The 20,192-nt window shown below is 48.5% G+C and overlaps 1 protein-coding gene across 11 annotated transcripts in view; it reads left to right on the top strand.

The window, feature by feature from the left end:
- Positions 1 to 20,098, top strand: part of ASAP2 (ArfGAP with SH3 domain, ankyrin repeat and PH domain 2) — a 176,799-nt gene extending 156,701 nt beyond the window's left edge. For 4 of the 11 annotated variants that reach the window (XM_023619564.2, XM_070235913.1, XM_070235914.1 and 1 more), the window contains 9 exons: positions 322 to 389; positions 1,761 to 1,874; positions 3,938 to 4,190; positions 6,754 to 6,888; positions 8,630 to 8,798; positions 14,313 to 14,362; positions 14,844 to 14,935; positions 15,417 to 15,539; positions 17,659 to 20,098. In XM_023619564.2, coding sequence (XP_023475332.1) covers positions 322 to 389; positions 1,761 to 1,874; positions 3,938 to 4,190; positions 6,754 to 6,888; positions 8,630 to 8,798; positions 14,313 to 14,362; positions 14,844 to 14,935; positions 15,417 to 15,539; positions 17,659 to 17,733 — 1,079 coding nt within the window. In that variant the 3' untranslated portion in view covers positions 17,734 to 20,098. The remainder of the gene's footprint in view (positions 1 to 321; positions 390 to 1,760; positions 1,875 to 3,937; positions 4,191 to 6,753; positions 6,889 to 8,629; positions 8,799 to 14,312; positions 14,363 to 14,843; positions 14,936 to 15,416; positions 15,540 to 17,658) is intronic. The other 7 variants (XM_070235912.1, XM_070235915.1, XM_070235918.1 and 4 more) reach the window with 3 other exon arrangements.
- Positions 20,099 to 20,192: the final 94 nt, after the last annotated feature.

Here is a 20,192-nt window from a genome sequence, read left to right as displayed (position 1 = left end):
GGTTAGAGAATTATGGTGAACTGCCTTATTCAACGACTTACTGTTTGGATATTGATTTTCATTATCTGGCTACTTCAGCAGTTTTATTTTCATGCTTAGCTCCAACCTTGCCTTTTAAAATCTTACTGACGGTACACTGCTGCAGTTGTATGTGATTATTGAACAGATTCGCCCCAATTGGGTCAGACAAGCTGTGGCTTTCATTAGTTACATTCAGTTTAATTTAGTGCTGCTCCACTGTGTCTTTTTTTAAGTGCCTCTCAATCCCAGACCTTTGCTTCTTTTTGCCATGACACCTCCCTTTGTGGCCCTTCCTTTTAGCTAACGAGTCAGGAGAGACACCGCTGGACATCGCCAAGCGCCTCAGGCATGAGCACTGTGAGGAGCTGGTGAGTCTCCACCTGGCGTGGATGGGCCAGGGCGTCCTTCCTGCCTGCCCTCCTTGAGCAGGGTTTTCTCTGAGCTCCCAGCATGGGTCCTGAGCAGATCCCAGTATCCAGATGGGGTGACTTGGAGAAAGGTACTGGGGAGTCTTTAGAGAGGAGGTGACCACCCATCCAAGTGTTGCTTGGAGCTCAAATCGGTATTTGCTGGTTGGATGTGTTGCTGGCAGCCCTGGCATCATCTGGGCGGGTGGAACAGCGGCGGGGGGGACCACCACAACGTTGGCTGTTCTCTGGAATCTGAGCTGTTAGCTAATCCCTTTGCAGCGGCCCACCAAAGCTGGCTTTCTTGTTTCGTTCCCCAACCCCAAATCATTTGGGTTGTTCTGCACCATCTCTTCCTGTCCTGTTAGGCAGTGTGGCCGGTGGACAGAGCCCACCAGGGTCAGGCAGACCTGGGCTTGCAGTGGGGCTCCCCTGCTGTGCCTTGGGAAAGTCACGCCAGCTCTCTGCTGTTTCCCTATTTGTACAGTGGAGTCAGCTGTACCAGTTTGCAAGGTGGTTGTGAGAATTATTGTTGAATGTAAAGCAATGGGCACTTAGTAAGTGCTCAATAAATAGAACTATTGATAGGAAATGCTGTAGAAGTGTAGGATAAGTAACAGGGACTCATCTAAGCACTTTATGTTCATTAACTCATTTAATCTTGATAACTACCTTATAACAGGGTTTCTACTGTTATCCTCATTTTACAGATGAGGAAACAGGCATAGAAAGATTAAGTAACTTGCCCAAGGTCACACAGCTACTATCTGGCTATGGGAAAGATTAAGCCCTGATGTGCTAAGACGCCCATTGTGTCTAATGAATTAACTTCTCTCCTGTGCATCTAGAATGGACCTAGCTGTCTTACCTTCCTTGAGATAATTGAGAAAATAGCCATTCACATCCTTTTCTGCAGGGCTTAATTCTCTCGTGCTGGTTGAGAAAGGCCCAGGTGACAGTTGTGGACACGTTCATTCTCAGATTGAGTTTGCCCCCAGGCGCAGTTGTCAGCACCTACAGGCTGACCATCATCCTTTAGATCACAGATACCCCTTGCCTGCGTACAGCACTTAACAGTTTACAAAGTACTAACTGGGAGTCACCAAGTTTGGGTTTCAAGGTCATGTGTGAATTGGGGGCGGGGTCTTAACCTGAGACCCAGAGATTTAAGTAGCTGGCCTGTACTGGAGCCTGGGTGCTCTCCCTCCCCAGCCAGCGCTCTCCTCCCCTCTGTGTGCTGCCCGCCTGCTGTCTCTGGCCGTCTTGGTGGCTGCCCGTGTCACAGGGCCGAGCGCCTGCACAGCAGCATTGACAGTCCTTTGTTCTTCTCAGCTCACCCAAGCCTTATCAGGAAGGTTTAACTCTCATGTGCATGTTGAATATGAATGGCGGTTGCTCCATGAAGACCTGGATGAAAGCGATGACGACATGGATGAGAAATTGCAGGTCTGTGCCGGGTGGTAAAATGTTAAGAGTTGTGATAAGCTTCATTCAGAGCATCGTGGGTTCTAGCCTGCAATTAGGGCAGAAAGCTGTTTTGTAGAGAAGGAAATAGAGTTTACTTTTTGCTTCCATTGATCTCCTCAGGTTTTTGGTTTTACCCTTCCCACAACCATCCCCTATCGCCCAGTTCCTACACACTTTAATTTAAAGGGCATTGATTGTGTACTCCTAGGCAGCTGTGCTCCCCTTTTGCTATGAAGGAAAGAGATGAAGAAAAGTGATTCCAGTGGGTTTTAGAGGAAGCTCCCTTACTGTGGGTTCAGGTTCCGCTACTATCACCTAGACAACCTTTCAGACCTTGAGTGACATCATTAAATGACCCTTGGAGTCACTGGGTCCAGCTCTTCCCTTTAGCAGATGGGGTCAGTGAAGCCTCAAAAGAGAGGGTGTCTTGGCCACAGCAAAGCTGGTGTGCAGAGACTGACCTGGGGCCAGAATGAGGGCTCTTGCCTTCTAGTCCAGCTCCCTTCTCATGACTCACTGTCTTGCACACTTGGGGGGGACCCCTGAAGGTTGCCCCCTTGACATGGCTCAGAACTGAGAGTCACACTCACCCTGACTCCAAAGCCCACACTTGTAGCTGGTGTGGGAGTTGGTGGGGATGCCATGTCATGTTTGTTATCTTTGCTGTAGGACTTTAGTGTCCTGATGTGTATGGAAGATGTCTAACTAGATATATGTGGCATTTCTGAAACCTGTTAGACTGTCCTTATTTATGGAGCAGTTAAGATCTGTACTTACTGTTTCTTAGAATAAGAAGTTTCTTCTCTAAGTTAGCTATAAAATGGTATCAAAGTGAGAAGAGCAGGTGAATTTTATGCTTACCTACCTTAAAAAAAGTAGATTTGAAGCACTCACCCCAGAGCGAGTACCTCTTCATCAAGCGCACATCGCATGCCTGTCCTGTGGGCAAGTGACACGGCAGGTGGCGTCATCCAGCACAGTCCAAGTGAAAGGCCAGCAGCGAGTGCCAACACTCACCCACCCACTCGCTATTTCCAGCAGAGAGTGGATGGCATGGTTAGTTCACACAGCCCTGGGCTTTGCTGGAATTTAAAAGTATGTGTGAAGAGCCACCAGCCCTCGAGCTCTGCACACCTGGGCTGGGTTTGAGCCTGGTTTTAGGCAGAGCCTCGACTGGGCAGGTGGTCCTGTGAGGGGACGAGGGGTGCGACAGCAGACACTGATACCTGCTAAGCACCTGGCACTGTGCTAGAGAAGCAGTGGAAGTTATACCTGTTTAACAGATGAGAAATAGGGTCAGTAAGGTTAATTGCTCAACGTCATAACTGTTATAACGAAGGCTGACATTTGAAATTATGAGTTAGCTCTGATTTACTCGAATCATGATTCCAGGCATGGTTCAAGTAGAGCAGGGCTCAGCAAACTATTAAAGGGCCTGGTGGTAAATATTTTAGGCTGTGGCTCTAAAATATCACAGCTTTTCTTGCAACTACCCAGTTCTGCCAGGGTGGCTTGACAGCATGCAAACGACTGGGCATGGCTGTCTTCCAGTAAACTTTATTTACAAAACAGCGGCCTGTGGGCCATGGTTTGCCCCTAAGTTAGAAGAATATCAAGTGCTCCAGTTCTGTGGAAAGAAAATATTGATCTCGCCTGAATTAGTCATGAAGCTGTTGGGACTGAATGCAGCTGGGTGCTCAGAGCAGCTCTACTGTTCTGTAATGTAAGAGCATGTTTATGAAGGGGAAGCAGAGTGAAATGCAGAGCTAGGCTGAGATAACTCTATAGTCCATATTTTAAATCTTCCACAGAATGGAGAATTGTAAATTGTAAGTCATGGCTTTTTTGTTGTGTGTTTCCGTTAAGAGACATGATAAGAATGAGTTTCAAATCTTGTAGCTCTCATGCCATGGCTGAGAGCCAAAGTGCACCATGCCCAAGTAGAAGTGGTGTACACGAGGTTGTCACTAGGAGACTGAATGCTGTGACCAGGAGATCAGTGTGTCCGCGTTTCACATGCTCTGCCCACCACCCCTCTGCAGCCCAGTCCCAGTCGGCGAGAAGACCGGCCCATCAGCTTCTACCAGCTGGGGTCCAACCAGCTGCAGTCTAATGCTGCCTCTTTGGCCAGAGACGCCGCCAGCCTGGCCAAGGACAAGCAGAGGAGCTTTGCGCCCAGCATCTTGCAGAACGAGACATATGGAGCCATCCTGAGCGGCAGCCCACCGCCCACCCAGCCTGCAGCCCCCAGCACCGCCAGTGCACCCCCACTTCCCCCGCGGAACATTGCCAAAGGTACTGAGCTGTTGGTAGTCCCCGCCAATGCGTGAGGGGTGCGGTTTGGGGTTTTGCTTTGGGAAGTTCGTCATTGCTTTGCCCCCAACTAGGCGACATTTGGGCCAGCATCAGGATGGTTTTTTCATGTGGGTCTTTTGTTTTGCAGTTATGTTGTTTGCTTCCTAAAGGACCTCCCTCATTCTTAGGATGCCCAACCGTGGTAGAGTATCTTTGTTCTTGTTCTGGGCAGGGGTGTGGCAGCTGCATGTGTGGCATCAGGTGATGCAGGGGCACCACCATGGTGGGCCTGAGGTGGACGGGTCAGCTCCCGACGCTGGCCTCTGAGGTGCTGGCCTACAGACCTTCTTTCTGGCCCTTTTCTCTCTGCTTTTCTCCACTCACTACCCCTCCCTTTGCCTTCAGTCTTCTTTCCTTTTTTCCTCCCCTGCCTGCACTAGCCAGCTTGTGGCTCCTGCAATTATTTCTTCTCTCTATGATCCCCTTGAAATGAAGGATAAAAAGATGCTAATCTGGGGAACAATGCTCAGCCTAACTGTAAAAACACAAAATAATCCCTGTGGGTCTTACCAGTGCCTGAAGTGCCAGAGCTTGGGACTCTTACCTCAATCGCTGTGTCACAACATAGCAACTTTGACTCCACAGGTGATCTTTGTTGTTTTTATAAAAATGGCAACTCAAGCCCCCAAAAGTTAACTAGTTTGCTCAGCACTGAAGGCCAGCTGGCCATTATGCTCCGTTGAAGGCAGGTCTAGCAAGCTCTGGGCTGAGGCTGCCAGACATGGCCAGTGGCCTCCAGCAAGCTTCCCATGGGAGGGCAGGACAGGAGCCTCCGCAGATGTCCAGGCATCTGGGAGGTCACAAAAGCAAGTCCAAATTGCATTTGTGCAGTAGCTGCTCTCTGGGAGGGGTTGTGGGCGACTGCTGGTGGTGAGTGCCATGAGGCCTGGGCTGAGGAGTGGGTACAGCAGCAGACCACCACGCTGAATCTATGCTCACACTGTGGCTTGGTCCCCCAACCCCTGCTGTCCTGGGTACTCACAGACCCTCTCACTCAAGGAGCCGAGAGAAGGCTGATGGGTCACTGAATCATACCCCCCTCAGGAGGAAACCCGCCCCAGAACCAGCCCACTCACCTCCCCAACAGAGCCCATCACATCCCAGATGCGTGCCTGCATCCCAGGTAATGTCCGCAGCTAGGCTTGAGGGAGAGGCCCCAGATCAAGGAAGGAAGCTTCAAAAGTCAGTCCCACAGCTGCTGCCTGCTCCCTGTCACCCTCACTGGGCTGGCCAGGCGGGTCAGGGCTGGTGAGGGCAGCAGTGGTAGTTGGGTCCTTGTGGGGGCATCTCATTGTCTTCTCCCATCCTCCTCCCGTCTCCTGTGAATGGGTGTTAATTTTGTAACACTGGAGTTAAAATGATTTGCTCATTTCGACCCCATAGGTGGCTTTCACTGTGTGTGTCATGTGAGGAGAGAGTATATTTTGCTCTGTTGGGTCATATGAAAGGAATGAGAAGCTCTTTATCTTTAGTTCTTGCTTTCCTAAAGTCTTGGAATGAGACAGTTTGGATTTTTCCTTCCCATTTCTTTTTGCCATTCCTGTGGTTGCTGCAATTCTTCCTTTGATGATGTAGATTGCACTTCATCCCCGCTGGTCTCCCCCACGGTCTCCCGTGTTTTCCATCTAGTCCACACTTGGTCCAGCATGGAGTCCCCAAAGACACATAGCAGAGGGAATTGTCGTTGTCATGCCCTGTCCTGGGGCAGACCTGGTCCCCGGCAGAAGTGCGAAGGCTCCCTCTGGGCCCTTGGGTCAGCCCTGTACAGTGTGGCCCATTTTTATCTTCAGCCCAAGCCCCTGTGTGGGCCATGCACAGCCTCAGACAGGGTCACCCTGTGCACCCGAGTTGATGCCCCTCAACAAGGAAGAGCCTGGAGCTTTTCAGGGCAGAGGAAGGACTGTGACCAAGACAGTGCCATCTCCCTGGCGTGTCACTTGAGCCCACTTGGTGTCATCTTTGCCGACCTCCAGCCAGAAATATGTCTGTGGGAGGTGGGAGAGAGTCCTTCACCTGATGTCTTTGATGTGCCCCCTTCTCTCCACCTGCTCTGTCTGAGAACAGGTGCTCCTGTGTGCAAGGCAGTGACCCCCACGGGCCCAGGGGGAGGACTTGACGGGAGAGGCCCAGATGTTCCATAGCCTGAGCACAATGCTCAGGACATGTCATTGTGGTTACTCATTTCTCTCTTCAAACAGTATTTATATGTGAGAAATAAAATCAGTAAGATTGAGAAAACCAGCTGGGAATTTTCCCAGAAGCGTCATTGGTTTGGCATGTATCAGTATCTATCTTCCAGATACCAGAGACAAGAGTTTTAAAAAATCGGCCTTCTATGTGTGGTCTTAATGCTACTCTAGAAGGGTCATATTTACCAATTTAAAAGGGAGAGGATCAATAATGCAGTGTTCTGTTTCTGTTTTTGTTCTGTGCTTGTGCGTGTGTGTGCATGCCTGCGTGTGCGTGTGCACGTGTGTGCATGTGTGTGTGCGCGTGTGTGCAGTTCAGACAGCCTCCTCAGCTAACGCCTTGTGGAAGACAAACTCTGTAAGTGTGGACGGTGTAAGCAGGCAGCGATCTTCGTCAGATCCGCCAGCTGTCCACCCACCGCTGCCCCCTCTTCGCGTGACATCTACCAGTACGTTTTTTCCTTTTTCCTTTCTTGCCAGTGGGCTTTGTAGATCTGGATGGCTGGGGGGCGCATTCGGCAGCCATGTGGGGAGAGGGCTGCCGAGCCGCACGCCCACCGGCAGACACTGCCTGGCTGGCGCTGTGTGGAGATCTGTGGCTCTTCCACAGCCCCAACCCGAGGCCCTCCAGCCGCCTCCTTCCCAGCTGCAAACTCCTGTCTGTCCCGCACCCAGCCCCAGGGGGGCTCACTCACTCTCTCCCTCTGTCTTCCCAAGCATTTCAGCGACATTTCTTCCTTTCACACATTAGCCAGGGCTTCATTTCTTTTGGCCGTTTGGTGTTAATATTTGGGTGCAGTCCTTTGGATTATAATCTCACATAGGTTTTTTTTCAATGTCAACTTGTGGGTGAAAGTCCCAGAACCTAGGGGAGGGGCCAGGGGAAGAGGATTTTCTCCAGCCTGCAGAGCAGGAGTGTCTTTACTGGATCTATGAGGCGAGCCCTGGACACTGCCATGCCCTTCCTGCTCAGTGTCGCTGTGGAAGGGAGGCGCTCCGGCATCTCTGGGGGTGCTTGAGAGCATTGAGAGTTTTTCCCAGCCTTCCTAAACCTCACTTAAGATGAGAGAACACCCAGCCCCAGCTGCAGTCAGTGCCATATGTGTGTATGTTGGTAGCAGAGCAGGGAGCTGTGTCTGGGAGGGTCTTCCTGGGGGGTGGAGGTGGTGTGTACGGTGTCCAGCTCAGACACGTTCAGGTCAAACAACAAGGGAGCAGCCGGCAGGTCCTGAGGGTCACCCAGCACATCCAAGACACCCACTTTTCTGCCTCTCAGTCTCGTGTCCCTTGAGCTGTAGATTTGCCTACTAGAGTCTGCCTTTTGATTTTTCCTTTAAAGCAGAAAAAGGAAACAAGGATACAAATATAAAGAGAAAAGAAAGATCCCTTCTTGGTCGGCCAGCCCCTCGCGCTGCTGCCCCCCACCCCCGACTATCCTGGGAGAGAGGAGCTGCTAACTCCTTAGGTGTCAGCATCCCGTCCTGAGGCAGGTTGCTGCCTCAACGAGGACAACAGGATGAGAATGCTGGATGTTTAGGGAGAGCGCTGATGTTTGTCAGAGAAGGGGACGGGGGCAGGAGGCACGGGCCCCAGGCCCAGCCCCGCTTGCTGGCTCCATGACCCTTGGTGGGAGCACAACACCTCTCTAGCCTTAGCCTGCTCTCTGTAAAACACAGAGAAGAGGCAACTCTTCAGCCTGCCGCTCACAGATGTGGAGCCTCTGCAGTTAGTTCTTCACAGCCTTTCCTCAGATCGACCTGCTCGCAGCCTCATGAAATGGGTCGGGGCCGGTGGGTCTGCTGAAGCAAAGAGAGAATTGGCCCCAAAGGCCCAGATGCCCAGGGCAGGGCTAGCACCAGACCCTGCCCAGGCCTCAGCCTCCTGCTGCCGGTCCCCCAGGCGTCAGGGTGGAGAGCTCCACCTGAAAACCATGTTGGCCTCCCCACAGGGGGTTCTAGCAGAGAAAATTCTCACAGGCTCGTAGACACATTTTAACCCTAACTCGAGGCTGGGAAGGACTGCCCACCAAGACTGTTTTCAGAAAATCTGCAGCGAAAGTAGGTTTTGTCTTTAGGAAATAGCGATAGAAAAAAAGGAAGCCCTTATGGGGAGAGCCTCCGGTGAGAAGATGGGACTGTGGCTCCTGGCTTCTGATCCTCCGTATCTCTCTCTTCTGTTCTCTCTCCACAGATCCCCTGGCTCCCACGCCACCACCCCCAGTAGCAAAAACGCCCAGTGTGATCGAAGCCTTGAGCCAGCAGAGCAAGCCGCCCCCATCTGGGGGCCCACTGAGCAAAGCGCCCCCGCCCCTGCCGCCCCAGCCGCCCAGCCGCCCCCCTCAGAAGAGGCCTGCTCCTGGGTAACTGCCTCTCCGCCTCCCCTCAGGGCCAGCCTCATTGGCTGTTTTTCTTCTTGCATTGAAGGGGCCTCCAAGCAGCAACGACCCCGTTGCTTCACTTGCTGAGATTTCTGTGCGAGCATTTGAAATCTCCACCATGTTTCCACTACTGTCATGTTTGAGGTCAAGTGTTACATTCATCAGGTTTCAAGTGTCTTAATAATTTATCAAGAATTTTTAAACTGTAAAAATTTCATACAAATGTATATCTTCTACCCACTTAGTGAATTTAGATTTCTGTTTAGTACAGACGCTGGGATTCTGGGAGTTAAAGACCTCAAGGCACAGGGCCTGAGTTCTGTTTGTTGCTCACTCACAGGTTATCTTGAATACATGGACCCTCTGCAATGTGGGGCGTGTATTTCCTACAAACAAGGATGTGCTCCTACAGAAACACAACCACCCCCAAAATCAGGAAATTAACATGGATACATTACTACCTGTCAGTTCTCAGACCCCATTCAAGTTTCGCCACTTGTTCAAATAACATCCTTAATTGCAAAGGGATCCAGTTCATGGCTCTCAGTCTGGATCCTGATAGTGGGAAATGGTTCCTTTTAGTGGAAATGATATTAAGATATTTGGAAGCCAAGATCTGGGTGCTGTGTGTGCTCATTGCTATTGGAGTGTCACCGCTCCCAGGCCCTCCGAGTGTTCAGAACTAGGGATACACACACCCATGGATACATATGTATATATCCATGCATATATACACATCTAAACACAGTTAGCTCTATATTTCTGTTTCTGTCTTGATTGAAATCCGTGAGTTCACACTGTCTCCAGTTTTGATTGTTCTAGTAACAAACCATACCAAAACTTACTGACCTAAGACACAGCCATCGTGTTATGCTCATGTCCTGTGTCGGGAAGTTGGATCAGCACAGTGGGGATAGCATGTCTTTGCCTAACATCATCTGGGGCCTTAGCCGAAAAGACTCAGGCTGAGGATGGTACGACACAGAAAGTGCCTTATTAGCTAGAGGTTAATGTCCTCGGAGGCCTCTCCTTTCCACACATGCTGGCTGTCAGCTGGAACCCCAGCTGGGGCTGTTGGCTAGAATACTTACACATATGCAGCCTCTCCATGTGGCGAGGGCTTCCTCCCATCATGGTGGCTAGGCCCAAGAACAAGTCCCAAGAGATATGCCTGGCCCTGGAAACTGGCAGGGCATCGCTTCTGCCTTATGCTACTGGGCAGTTAGTGGCAGAGCCCAGACTCAGTCGGGGGTGGGGTGGGGTGGGGGTGGTGCAGTGGCATGAGGTGGTCATAGTCTCCAGTGCTCAGGAAAGAATTTGGGGGCAATGTTTTAAAAGCATCTCAGGGTTCATTCTAATTTTCTCCCTGTCTGTACCTGTTATTCCCTTGACTGATGGTGAGAAATCTGGCTCCCACATTGACTTTCTTGATCAGTACCCTTGTGAAACAAATCTCCCATCTCTGCCTACACCTCCTGCTCTGTGCAGAAGCCTCCCCTGTCGCTGGGCAGGCAGATGCCTTCCCTGTCTCTCTCAGGCCTCCCCTCCATGGATGGGGTTCGGACTCCCCGGGGAGGGGGGGGGGTCTGTTTTCATCTGAGCCACCAGGTAGATAATATGGCCTTTCAGGGTATAGACTACATCCTTCAGGTCTGAGAGATTTCATGAATTCGTTTTAATGCCTTCTATTTTTTCTGTTCTCATTTTTAACATAGTTTTTACTATTCAGATGTCAAATCCCTTGGCCTTTCCTCTACATGTGTCATCTTCTCTCTTTTCTTAGCGTAAGCTAACTGCTCTAGCAGCCTGCCCCTGAATCTCAGTGGTTTAATATGTAGAGGTTGACTCGCTGCCCACACGAAACTGAGTGTGTCCATATTCTTGCTTGTACAGCAGTCCGGTGAGTCGGAGACCCAGAGCCCTTCTACCTCTGACTCCACCATCTTTATCCCCTGGACCCAGAATCACTTCCGAAGGGAGAGACCGGGAAGGTGTGCTAACCTCCGCAGCTGGAGGCACGCCGGAGAGACGCTCCTGCTCCTTTGACCAGAGCCAGTCCCGCGGCCCCACCTAGAGGCCGGGGCTGGGAGTGCAGCCCCACCTAGGCAGCTGCTCCCGCGGCCGCTCCGCGCTGCGGAGGGGCCAGCTCTCTGCCGCCTTCACGTTTCCATTTTTGCGTTGTTTGCTTGCTTTTTAAATTTACTTTCTGGGAGATTTTCTCAGTTTTCTAGTTCTCTTTTTTTCATTTCTGCTATCATTATAATGGTCAAGTTAATGGTATCTTATTTCATGGAATCATTTTCTCATTTCAGATTATTAATGATGGGTTTTGGGGAGTTTTTTTTAATTTTAGCTTTCATTCTTCCGCATAAATTGTTTCTTCCATGTTCTTTTCTCTTCGTTTTGACGTCTGTTCTGTTAGAGGCTTTTCCCTGTGAATGTGGTGCTCCCTGCCTGTGAGTTGCTGGTTCAGGTGAGGCGTTAATGCTGATTGGCAGGCCGCGCCCTATTGCATGGAGCTGCCAGTGTGGGCTTCGCTGCGGAGTGATCTCCCTGGTCTGTTTTGTGGGGAACCCTGAATTTAGGCTGACCAACTCAGGTTCGTTACAGATCGGTCTTCTAGTCTCTTGCCTGAAGGGAACAGGTTTTGTGGGAGTTGAATATAGAAATAGAGTTAAGCTTTTACTTAGGTATCTTAATACTCCCAACATCCACCAGTTGGCATCCACCAGTCCAGAGGCTCTCTATTCTACCCTCTCCGAGCATAGAAGCTTCTGGGCTTCAGTGGGGTAGGGGGAGGCCAGTTGCTAGGCTATTCAGTGCTGGGGTGGAAATGCAGGATTCAGTAGCTCCTTAAGGAGATTTTGGTCAATCCTTGTGTTTATTGCCCTGCCTTATCCCGTACTCCCAGAGTTGAGTGGGAGGCCTCGAAAGCACAGCTGGGGTCTTCAGGAATTCCCTTGCTGTGCTTAGGGTTCCCCTTCCTCAGATGACCCAGGAGGGTTATGATTCATCCTTCCCTTCTCAGCTTCTAAAATTTTGTTTCCTTTTTGGTTCTCTTTGTTCTTTTTGGTTTCAAGTTTTTTTAAAAATCTTTTTTCCCCCGGGAGAAAGTGGAAGTAAATGTATCTGTCTGCTGTTTTTAACAGAAGACTCTCAGAACATTATTAATGCTGCTTTGCAAGCTCTCTCTCTAAAATGTAACGTGCACACCCTTGCCTTCCATCGTTAAGCAGCGTGTATGAAGTCTCATCGGTTCCTGAGTTGTGCTGTAAGGAATCTGCTCTCAACTTCACACCAAATGGCCACAGGCTGTGCCTTGCACCAGCTGCGTGTCTCTTCCTGTACACCTCGGGTTTGCTCTTTCTGAGCTGCTTTTCTTTAAGAGACCAAATCAGGTGCTGAAGTTCTAGATGAGCACCAGTCAGCGGCCAGCCATCATCAGGGACTCTGAGAACAGTGGGTGTTGGCTGCCATGGTCTTGGGCATGTTTTTCTAGTTGCTCTGAGTCTTTGCTGTTTCTGTGGTTCTCAGGAGAGTTCTTTCCAGGGTTGCTGGAAGAGTTTCCTCTCTAGTATAAGACTCACCTGGTTGTACCTGTTTCATGGAATCACTTTCTCTCATCTCAGTCTGGCCAAAAGGACAGGTGGGTGGAGGCAAAGCAGGTGATGGTAGAGTAACTCCAAGACAACTTTGGATGGATGGCATTGTGTTGTCACTGCCCTGTGAGTTCTGTGGGGATTTTTTGGTGAAGAAGATTGTGGCTGAGCTAACATCTGTGCCAATCTTCCTCTATTTTATGTGGGACGCCACCACAGCATGGCTTGATGAGCATTGCTAGATCCACGCCTGGATCTGAACCTGTGAACTCTGGGCCGCTGAAGTGGAGGACATGAACTTAACCACTACACCACCAGGCCGGCCCCTCAGTGGGTTCTGTTTTTAAAGGAATTCATCGGTGTATCTTCTTTTAAAGGAAGTACCCCACTCTCCTAATTTTATCCTGGGTATAAATCTGGATTTTCACATCTGTTCTCTTAGAGCAGGAGTTGGCAAACTCCGCCCGCAGGCTAGATCCAGCCTGCTGCCTGTTTTTGTGTGGCCCACGACTAAGAATGGTTTTTATATTTTTAAATGGTTGAAAAAAAACAAAATAAGAATATTTCATGACTCATGAAAACTACATGGAATTCAGATTTCAGTGCCCATAAATAAAGTGTCCTTGGAGCATGGGCAGCCTGCTTTGTTCATATATCATCTGTGGCTGCTGTCCTACTGCGATGGCAGTGGTGAAGAGTCATGACAGAGGCCTTTTAACCTGTACCCCTAAAAAATTTACTATCTGGCCCTTTGAAGAAAAACTGTGCTGAGTGGTATCTTAGAGGATCAAGCCTTCCCTGGGAGTGTTTGTCGTTGGGGATGACTGAAGGCGAAGGGGTGAGCAAGTCAGTGTGATGGTTTCTCTCTTGACATTGATGGAAATCAAATGACAGTCAGACTGGGGGGCCATCACTTGTTACTCATTTTTAGTTCCTTGAAAATATGAGCAAAATCAGTGTTCTGTTGCACTCATCTTCCTTCTAAGACCTCGGCATCAAGGTCGCAGCCGGGCTTTGTTCAGGGCACAGAGGAAGCATTCCAACGGGAGTGAGCCTGCAGTGGAAGGAATTTCACCCCTCTCTTCCGCCCTCCCATCCCTTCCCGCCATGTGTCAAGCCCCAGGTGTGTGCCTGGCTCTGTGCCAGGTGCACTGAGACAGGGAACTGGAAAGAGAGCTCATCTATCACAGACATTGTCACCTGTCCTTATTTTGAGAGTTGGCAGGACTGCTATCACACCTTTTCCTGGAGAAAATGCCAACTCACAGAAACTCGTTTATCCAGGCCTGCCAGATGGCGAGTCTGGGTTGTAAACCTGTGTGCTGGCCCTAAGAACCAGCTCCCTTACCTGTGTGCTTCTGCCTGTGGCTTTGGGATGTGCTGGGCCTGGAGGCTCATGGATGGGGCCTGAGCTGTGGTCAGCCTCATGGGTTACATGCAGCAGGGACCACAGAGTCCAGAGGCATGGGTGACGCTGACCAAGGGCACCTGGATGGGGCCTGGCACAGCCTTCAGGGATTGAGTCAGCCCTGCACTTACGCAGGAAGAGACCGAGGCTTCCACTGGGAAGGTACTGAGCAGACTGGGGGTAGAGCTGGTGGCTGGTGCTGCTTGCAGCCCCAGCCCGGGTTGTTGCCTGCAGGCGCATGCAGACAGGAGTACTTTGTGAAGAGTCCTGCTTTTAGGATCAGGAACCTAGGATCTACCACTGTCCTCTGGGCCTCACATTCTTCCTTTTCCCGAAGAAAGAAGTAATTGAATGACAGTTAATACAATCTGCTCACTTGTTTTCAACTTCAACACAGGTGGTTCCTGTACAAAAAGGGGTGAGGTGGGGGCAGGTAATGTGCCTTTCAGGCCTCAGGCGTCCGTAAATGTGATTTCCCTTTCTTTGTAGGGCTGACAAGTCTACCACACTGACCAACAAAGGCCAGCCAAGAGGACCCGGTAATTATTTCATTTGGAACTGGGGTTCGTTTCTGCTTGGTCTCTGGGGATAAAGTGGGAGGTGTTTCCAGCCATGGTCAACCCTGTATCAGAGCCCAGCTGTCCCCCATGTGGCAGCGACCCTGCCCTCCACAGAGCCTCTGGCGCTCCTCCTCCTGGGGCTGCTCTGTGCTGCACCCTGAATTCCTAACCCCTTCTGCTGATGGGGTCGAGGTGGGGAGGCCCCTCATGGGGCTATAGCAGTCTGTGGAGGAGGTGGTGACATCTGTCTCACTCTGCGACACTTGCACTCCTTGCACAGTCTAAAAGGTTGCATGGAAGTCACAAGGTTCTTTGGCCTTTAGGGGACTTTTCCCTCAACAGATCAGAAAATCTCAGGAAACTTACCTTTCAGACATGACACTGTGGCTTTTGTTACTTGTTTATATCTCACGGTTATGACTGGGGGCATTTTGTGAGTTGATTCATTTTGGCCCTAAAGCAGTGGATCTGTCTGCAACGGAAGCTCTGGGTCCTCTGTCCAACACCATGGCCATGCAGCCCCCAGCGCCCATGCCCAGGAAGTCACAGACGGTAAGTGGACGAGCCCCTCCTTTCTGCCTCTTCACTCCGGCCAGGAGTGTGCGGGTTACTCTCTGAGGGCTCAGAGGAAACAGCGCTTTCCCTCTTCCCCTGGTTGGGGAGTGGGAGAGTCTTCCTGGATACCTAGTCATTTGTATTTGAGCAAACGCAGCCCCAGAGCTGGCCAGCCGTGGGCTTGGCCCTCTCACCACAGCTCCGGGAAAGACTCCCACGTGCACACCAGGCACCGGGCTGCCTTGTTCCCAGCTCGCCTCACTTGGCTGGAATCTCTTCTCTTGCCTCTTCTCGCCTCCTCCTAGAAGTGCCTCTGGCCCCTGAGCGTCACTGACCACCCCCCATCTTGACACCTGTGGGCTCCCAGGCCTGCGGTGAGGACCCTTGGGACCAGTTGGAAGCAAAATGGTCCAGTTCTCTGCCCCAAGAGCTGATGCCTCCCTACCACACTAACCTTTGACCCCTCTCTTTGACGCAGACCAAGTTGAAGCCCAAGCGGGTCAAAGCCCTCTATAACTGCGTGGCTGACAACCCAGACGAGTTGACCTTCTCTGAGGGGGATGTGATCATCGTGGATGGGGAGGAGGACCAAGAGTGGTGGGTAAGTCGGGGCCTAGTCCTGGGATGGGCCCAGGAGGGGCAGAACTGAATCCCTACCCACCTGGTCTGAGAGATCTGTTCCCAGGTGAGGCCTGAAAGTCTGCTGGCTGCTCTCCCGCTTACTATCTTCAGATGTGTCTTCCATGTACACCCACTTCTGAGTGGGCCTGATTTATCCCCTGGGTGGGATCCTCCCTCATTAGGGTGGGCAGGCCACTTGGGCTGCAGTTTCCAAAGCGTACTTGGGGGTCTGAAATGAGGCCCCTGAGTTTGAGGCCTTCAGTTTCTAGAGGGTTCCATCATCCCCAGCATTGCTGGTTTTGTGGAGTGAGGCGCGTAGAAAGAGTAGACCTGTGGGCGGAGTTCCTGCATGTTAGTCTTGGTCCTGAAAAGAACTGTGGCATCCAGGTGGAAGCTGGGATGGGAGGAGCATGGCACTTCCCCGATGACCCTAAGAATCCAGACTCAGCATTTACAGGGCTGGGTGCCCTTGGGCAAGTCACTTATGTCGCTAAGCCACCCTATGAAAGGGACGTCGCCACAGCACTGGTGTAGAGATTATACTGAAGACCCCCAATGAGAGGCCTCTGCTATAAAGCAAGGATAGTAGGATTAAATAACTTGCATGAAGTGTGTGCACAGAGCATCTGGCAGTGTCTGCCATGCAGTAGACACTAACGGCCCAGCTCTGTAGATGGAGCTCAGACATCACTGACGTGTCGTGACGATGCAGACAGGACTCCTGGAAGTCGTTCTGTGTTGCTGAGTGCGAGGAGTGCCAGTGGGCATCCCTAGCAGAGATCCCACCTGTGGGAACTGTCAGTTCTCCGCCTTCGGGGCTTTGTGAACTCTCGGGGCCTTGCAGCATGGCTGGATTCCAGTATCTTCTTGTGGCCTCTTTCCCTGTAAGCCATTAAAGCGTCTGTCGGTCCAGAGCTCCCTCCTCTGTCAGCCTCTACGTACAGCACAGGCAGTAAAGGGGCCGCTGCTCCTGGTTCCCGGTTCAGGCAAGCTCCTTGGGCCTCTGCTTACTGAGTTCCTGCTGCATGGCCAGCCCAGGTGAGGCAGTGAGTGCTGGCCTGCGTGGACAGTGTGAGGACCTGACCTTACTCCCTCCTGACTGCCCGCACACCCTGAGACTTAAAGCAGGTCTGGTTTTCACACTTTGTACAACCCACCATAAGGATGGAGCTCCAGCCTGACAACAGGCTTAGCCATCTGGAAAATACCTGTTCATTTCAAAAACTGTAGAAAATACAGAAAGGTATAAAGAAGAAAGTAAATGCTGCCCGTAATCGTAGGGTCCCTTTCCCAAAAAACCCCACCATTTATATTTTGGTGGTTTTCTTTTTTTTAAAGATTTTTAAATTTATTTATTATTTTTTCTTTTTTCTCCCCAAAGCCCCCCAATACATAGTTGTATATATTTTTTAGTTGTGAGTCCTTCTAGTTGTGGCATGTGGGGCGCCACCTCAGCATGGCCTGATGAGCAGTGCCATGTCTGCGCCCAGGATTCGAACCAGTGAAACCCTGGGCTGCTGAAGCAGAGTGCGCGAACTTAACCACTCAGCCATGGGGCCAGCCCCTGCTGATTTTCTTTTAGACTTTTATTTACCTACATAATTTACATTGTTGAAATCATATTTGGTGTATAACTTATATAATTTACCCAGAGCCAAAATAAATGGATTTATTAAAGTCTTCCATAAATGCTCGACTACATTTAAATAGTACCAAGTCACTTTTGCCACCTCCTGTGACTTTGCAGCTCACAAACTTCTGACACTAAATTTCTTCATCCATTAAAAAAAAAGGCAAGTGTGGGGTGATGGTCAGAGAGCTGTCCTGCCTGCCCCAAGACTGCCAGGACTCAGTGCTGGCGACGTTTCTGTGCAGACTTCTGATGCACCTGACAGGCGTTCTTTACGGGTAGGAGGCACACACTGTTTGAAATGTGAGTGAAAGAGAAAGGGAAAAGCAGTTTAGATGTTTTATCCAAGCAGTTCTTGCTCAGAAGAGATTCTTCTGAACAAATCTGTTTCTCTCCAAAGGCTATAATGCCCTTCAAAGTTTGAAACATTTGGAATTTTTATAACAACCTGAACTTTTATTCATTTCAGATTGGCCACATTGATGGAGATCCTAGTCGCAAAGGAGCATTTCCCGTATCATTTGTGCACTTTATTGTTGACTAAATTGCTACTGAACAAAAACACTTCTTTTAGCAATTTTTCTGTTCCTGTTTCATTATTGGTACCAAAACTCTTGCCAGATAACCAGTTTCATGAATTGTATTGTCCGGTAGCCCCACTTTCTCTAATGCCACTGTTCTGTTTTAAAAACTCAAAGGCGTTTTATATATATAAATGGATTGTTTTTATAATTTGTGGTTTTCATGAAACATTGCTATCCTTTTAGTGGGAAAACTGAATTTCCTAAAAGGTGAACTGAAAAGTTATTTTAACTACATAATCAAGATCCTGAATCTACAGAATTAGCTGAACCAAAAAATGTTTGAGAAAGAAAGAAATTCTTCCTGCTTTCCTTGGCTCATTTCTGGTGTCGGTGACCTTTAGCGCAATTTTTGTTTTAGGAAGCCAGTAAACTGTTGCTTTAGAAGTCCACAGCCAGCCAGGACTTTCTAGATAAAATGCTATCAGTTCACCTTTAAAGATATTAAAAAAAAAAAAAGATACCTTTGAAATCCACCCAATGTTTATTTAAAGCAACTTGGAAATTTACACCTTAGTGATCTACCTTCCAGCCCTAATTTGTGAGGTTGCAACTCTCACTGTATTCTGCATGTGCGTGTAACCTGTTGTGAGCAATCCTATACAAAACTTCTGATGGTTTATTACAGTAATCGCAGTTAATTCTGTTCTTGGTTATATAAAACTGCATTTCCTGAATTTGGTTAAAAACTAAGGATGATGGATTGCAAAACAGTTCTTTAAACTAGTTTATATGCTTTAGATGTTTTGCCTTCTTGAATTTCCTTCATCACACAGGTAGATGCTGTGGCGCAGACCCCGCTATGTTACCACACACCTGCTGTTTCCTCTTGAGTGTACCACTGCCTTCCCTTTCTAGCTCCTGAGAATGTTTACTCAGTTTAGTGTCTTGTGTTTATATAATATACCAACAGGAATGGTAGTTACACTGTCTTGAAATTTAATCAGTCCATTTGTTTGTAATCAAGAGCATATCAGAAATCTGTAGGTCCCAGGTAATAAATACTCCCAAACATCCCAGTTTTACTGTTGAAGTCCATCATATCATTCTTAAACTTAAGCTTCTGGGGGTGGGGGGATTAGGTTATACCTGATAAGATCAAAATTCCTTAGTTTAATGAACTTGACTGTCATACCTCTATTTAGTAATTGTGAGCATAAGATTCAGAGTAGGAATATTGGAAATTTTGGCGCTCTTTGAGAATAAATAGGCATATAATGCCCACTTGGGTTTTTACCAAAAGTAAAGGAATAAATTTAAATATAGGCTTGGAAAGCGAGGTAACGATGCTTTTATTGCATTTGTTATGATGGTACATTTGACTGAAGCAGCCTGTCTTTATTATGCAAGACTCTTTAAGTGCAGAGCTTCTTTTTTTCTAATTGCATTGTATTTTTTGTTGCTATTATAAAGGAAGACAACAAACTGGAATGTTTTAAGATGTTATACAGCAATTGCTTTTTTGCCTTTCATAGTTCGGGTAAAAATGTGTTAGATCTGTAATTAGTCTTTTTTTTTAAAGCACTACATCTATTTTCACTAATTGTTAATTTCTGTTGTTTGAACCCTTTAGTTAATTCTCTCATAGATTTAAGAAAGTAAACAGATGATTTTGCACAGTGCACTTCTTATGTATATTTTAACATAATCCTTTCACATCTCTATCTTACAATCGGCCTTTTGACTACTTGGTGCCAGCTACATAAGGAATAAAGTTGATTCATATCAACATTTGAATGCCAGTCCCAAACTAATCTATCAGGTTCACTGGTACATAAATATCTAGGAAATATTTTTCCAATCTACAATTTGGTGGTGCTATCGTGCAGTAATTAATATTACTCTTGCCAGAGGAGAAATTATATTAACTTCCCTGCTAATATCCTTTCCTAGTTATTTGCTCTTTGCAAATTAAAAAAAGCAACTGAGAGAAAGGAAAACATTGTAGATATCTATTTATATTTAAAGTTTACGTTTCATGAATTAGCTGCAGGATTCCGGCATTTTGCATGCCATTTCCATCAGATCTGACTTCTGGGGATAAGGACTCAGAAACATGTGCACAGACTAATAGTTACTGTGTGATCTGTTAGGGGTGGGTAACATACTATGCAGCGTGGAATGCTATTTGAGATGTATGATATTCAATTCATTCACTTGATTACTTGGGTCTAGTTGCAGCGCAACTGTATATATTGTATAACCTAAATCAATTCTTATTTTCATTGTCCTTAATGCAGTGATTTATAATTAGAGCATGTTTATTAAGTCTACTCTTCTTGTTAACTAGTCATTTGACTAGAAAAAAATAAAGTACTTTTAAATGGACATGGTGTTATTTTTAATGTTTTTAATCCTTAAAGTATTGTATATTAAAACAGTCCTTTAAAAAAAATACACTAGCATACTGTACTCAAGGTTG

The sequence above is a fragment of the Equus caballus genome, chromosome 15 (assembly GCF_041296265.1).
Source record: "Equus caballus isolate H_3958 breed thoroughbred chromosome 15, TB-T2T, whole genome shotgun sequence".
Lineage (NCBI taxonomy): Eukaryota > Metazoa > Chordata > Mammalia > Perissodactyla > Equidae > Equus > Equus caballus.
The sequence above is the reverse complement of the archived record's forward strand: the minus strand, read 5'-3'. Positions and strand labels throughout refer to the sequence as shown.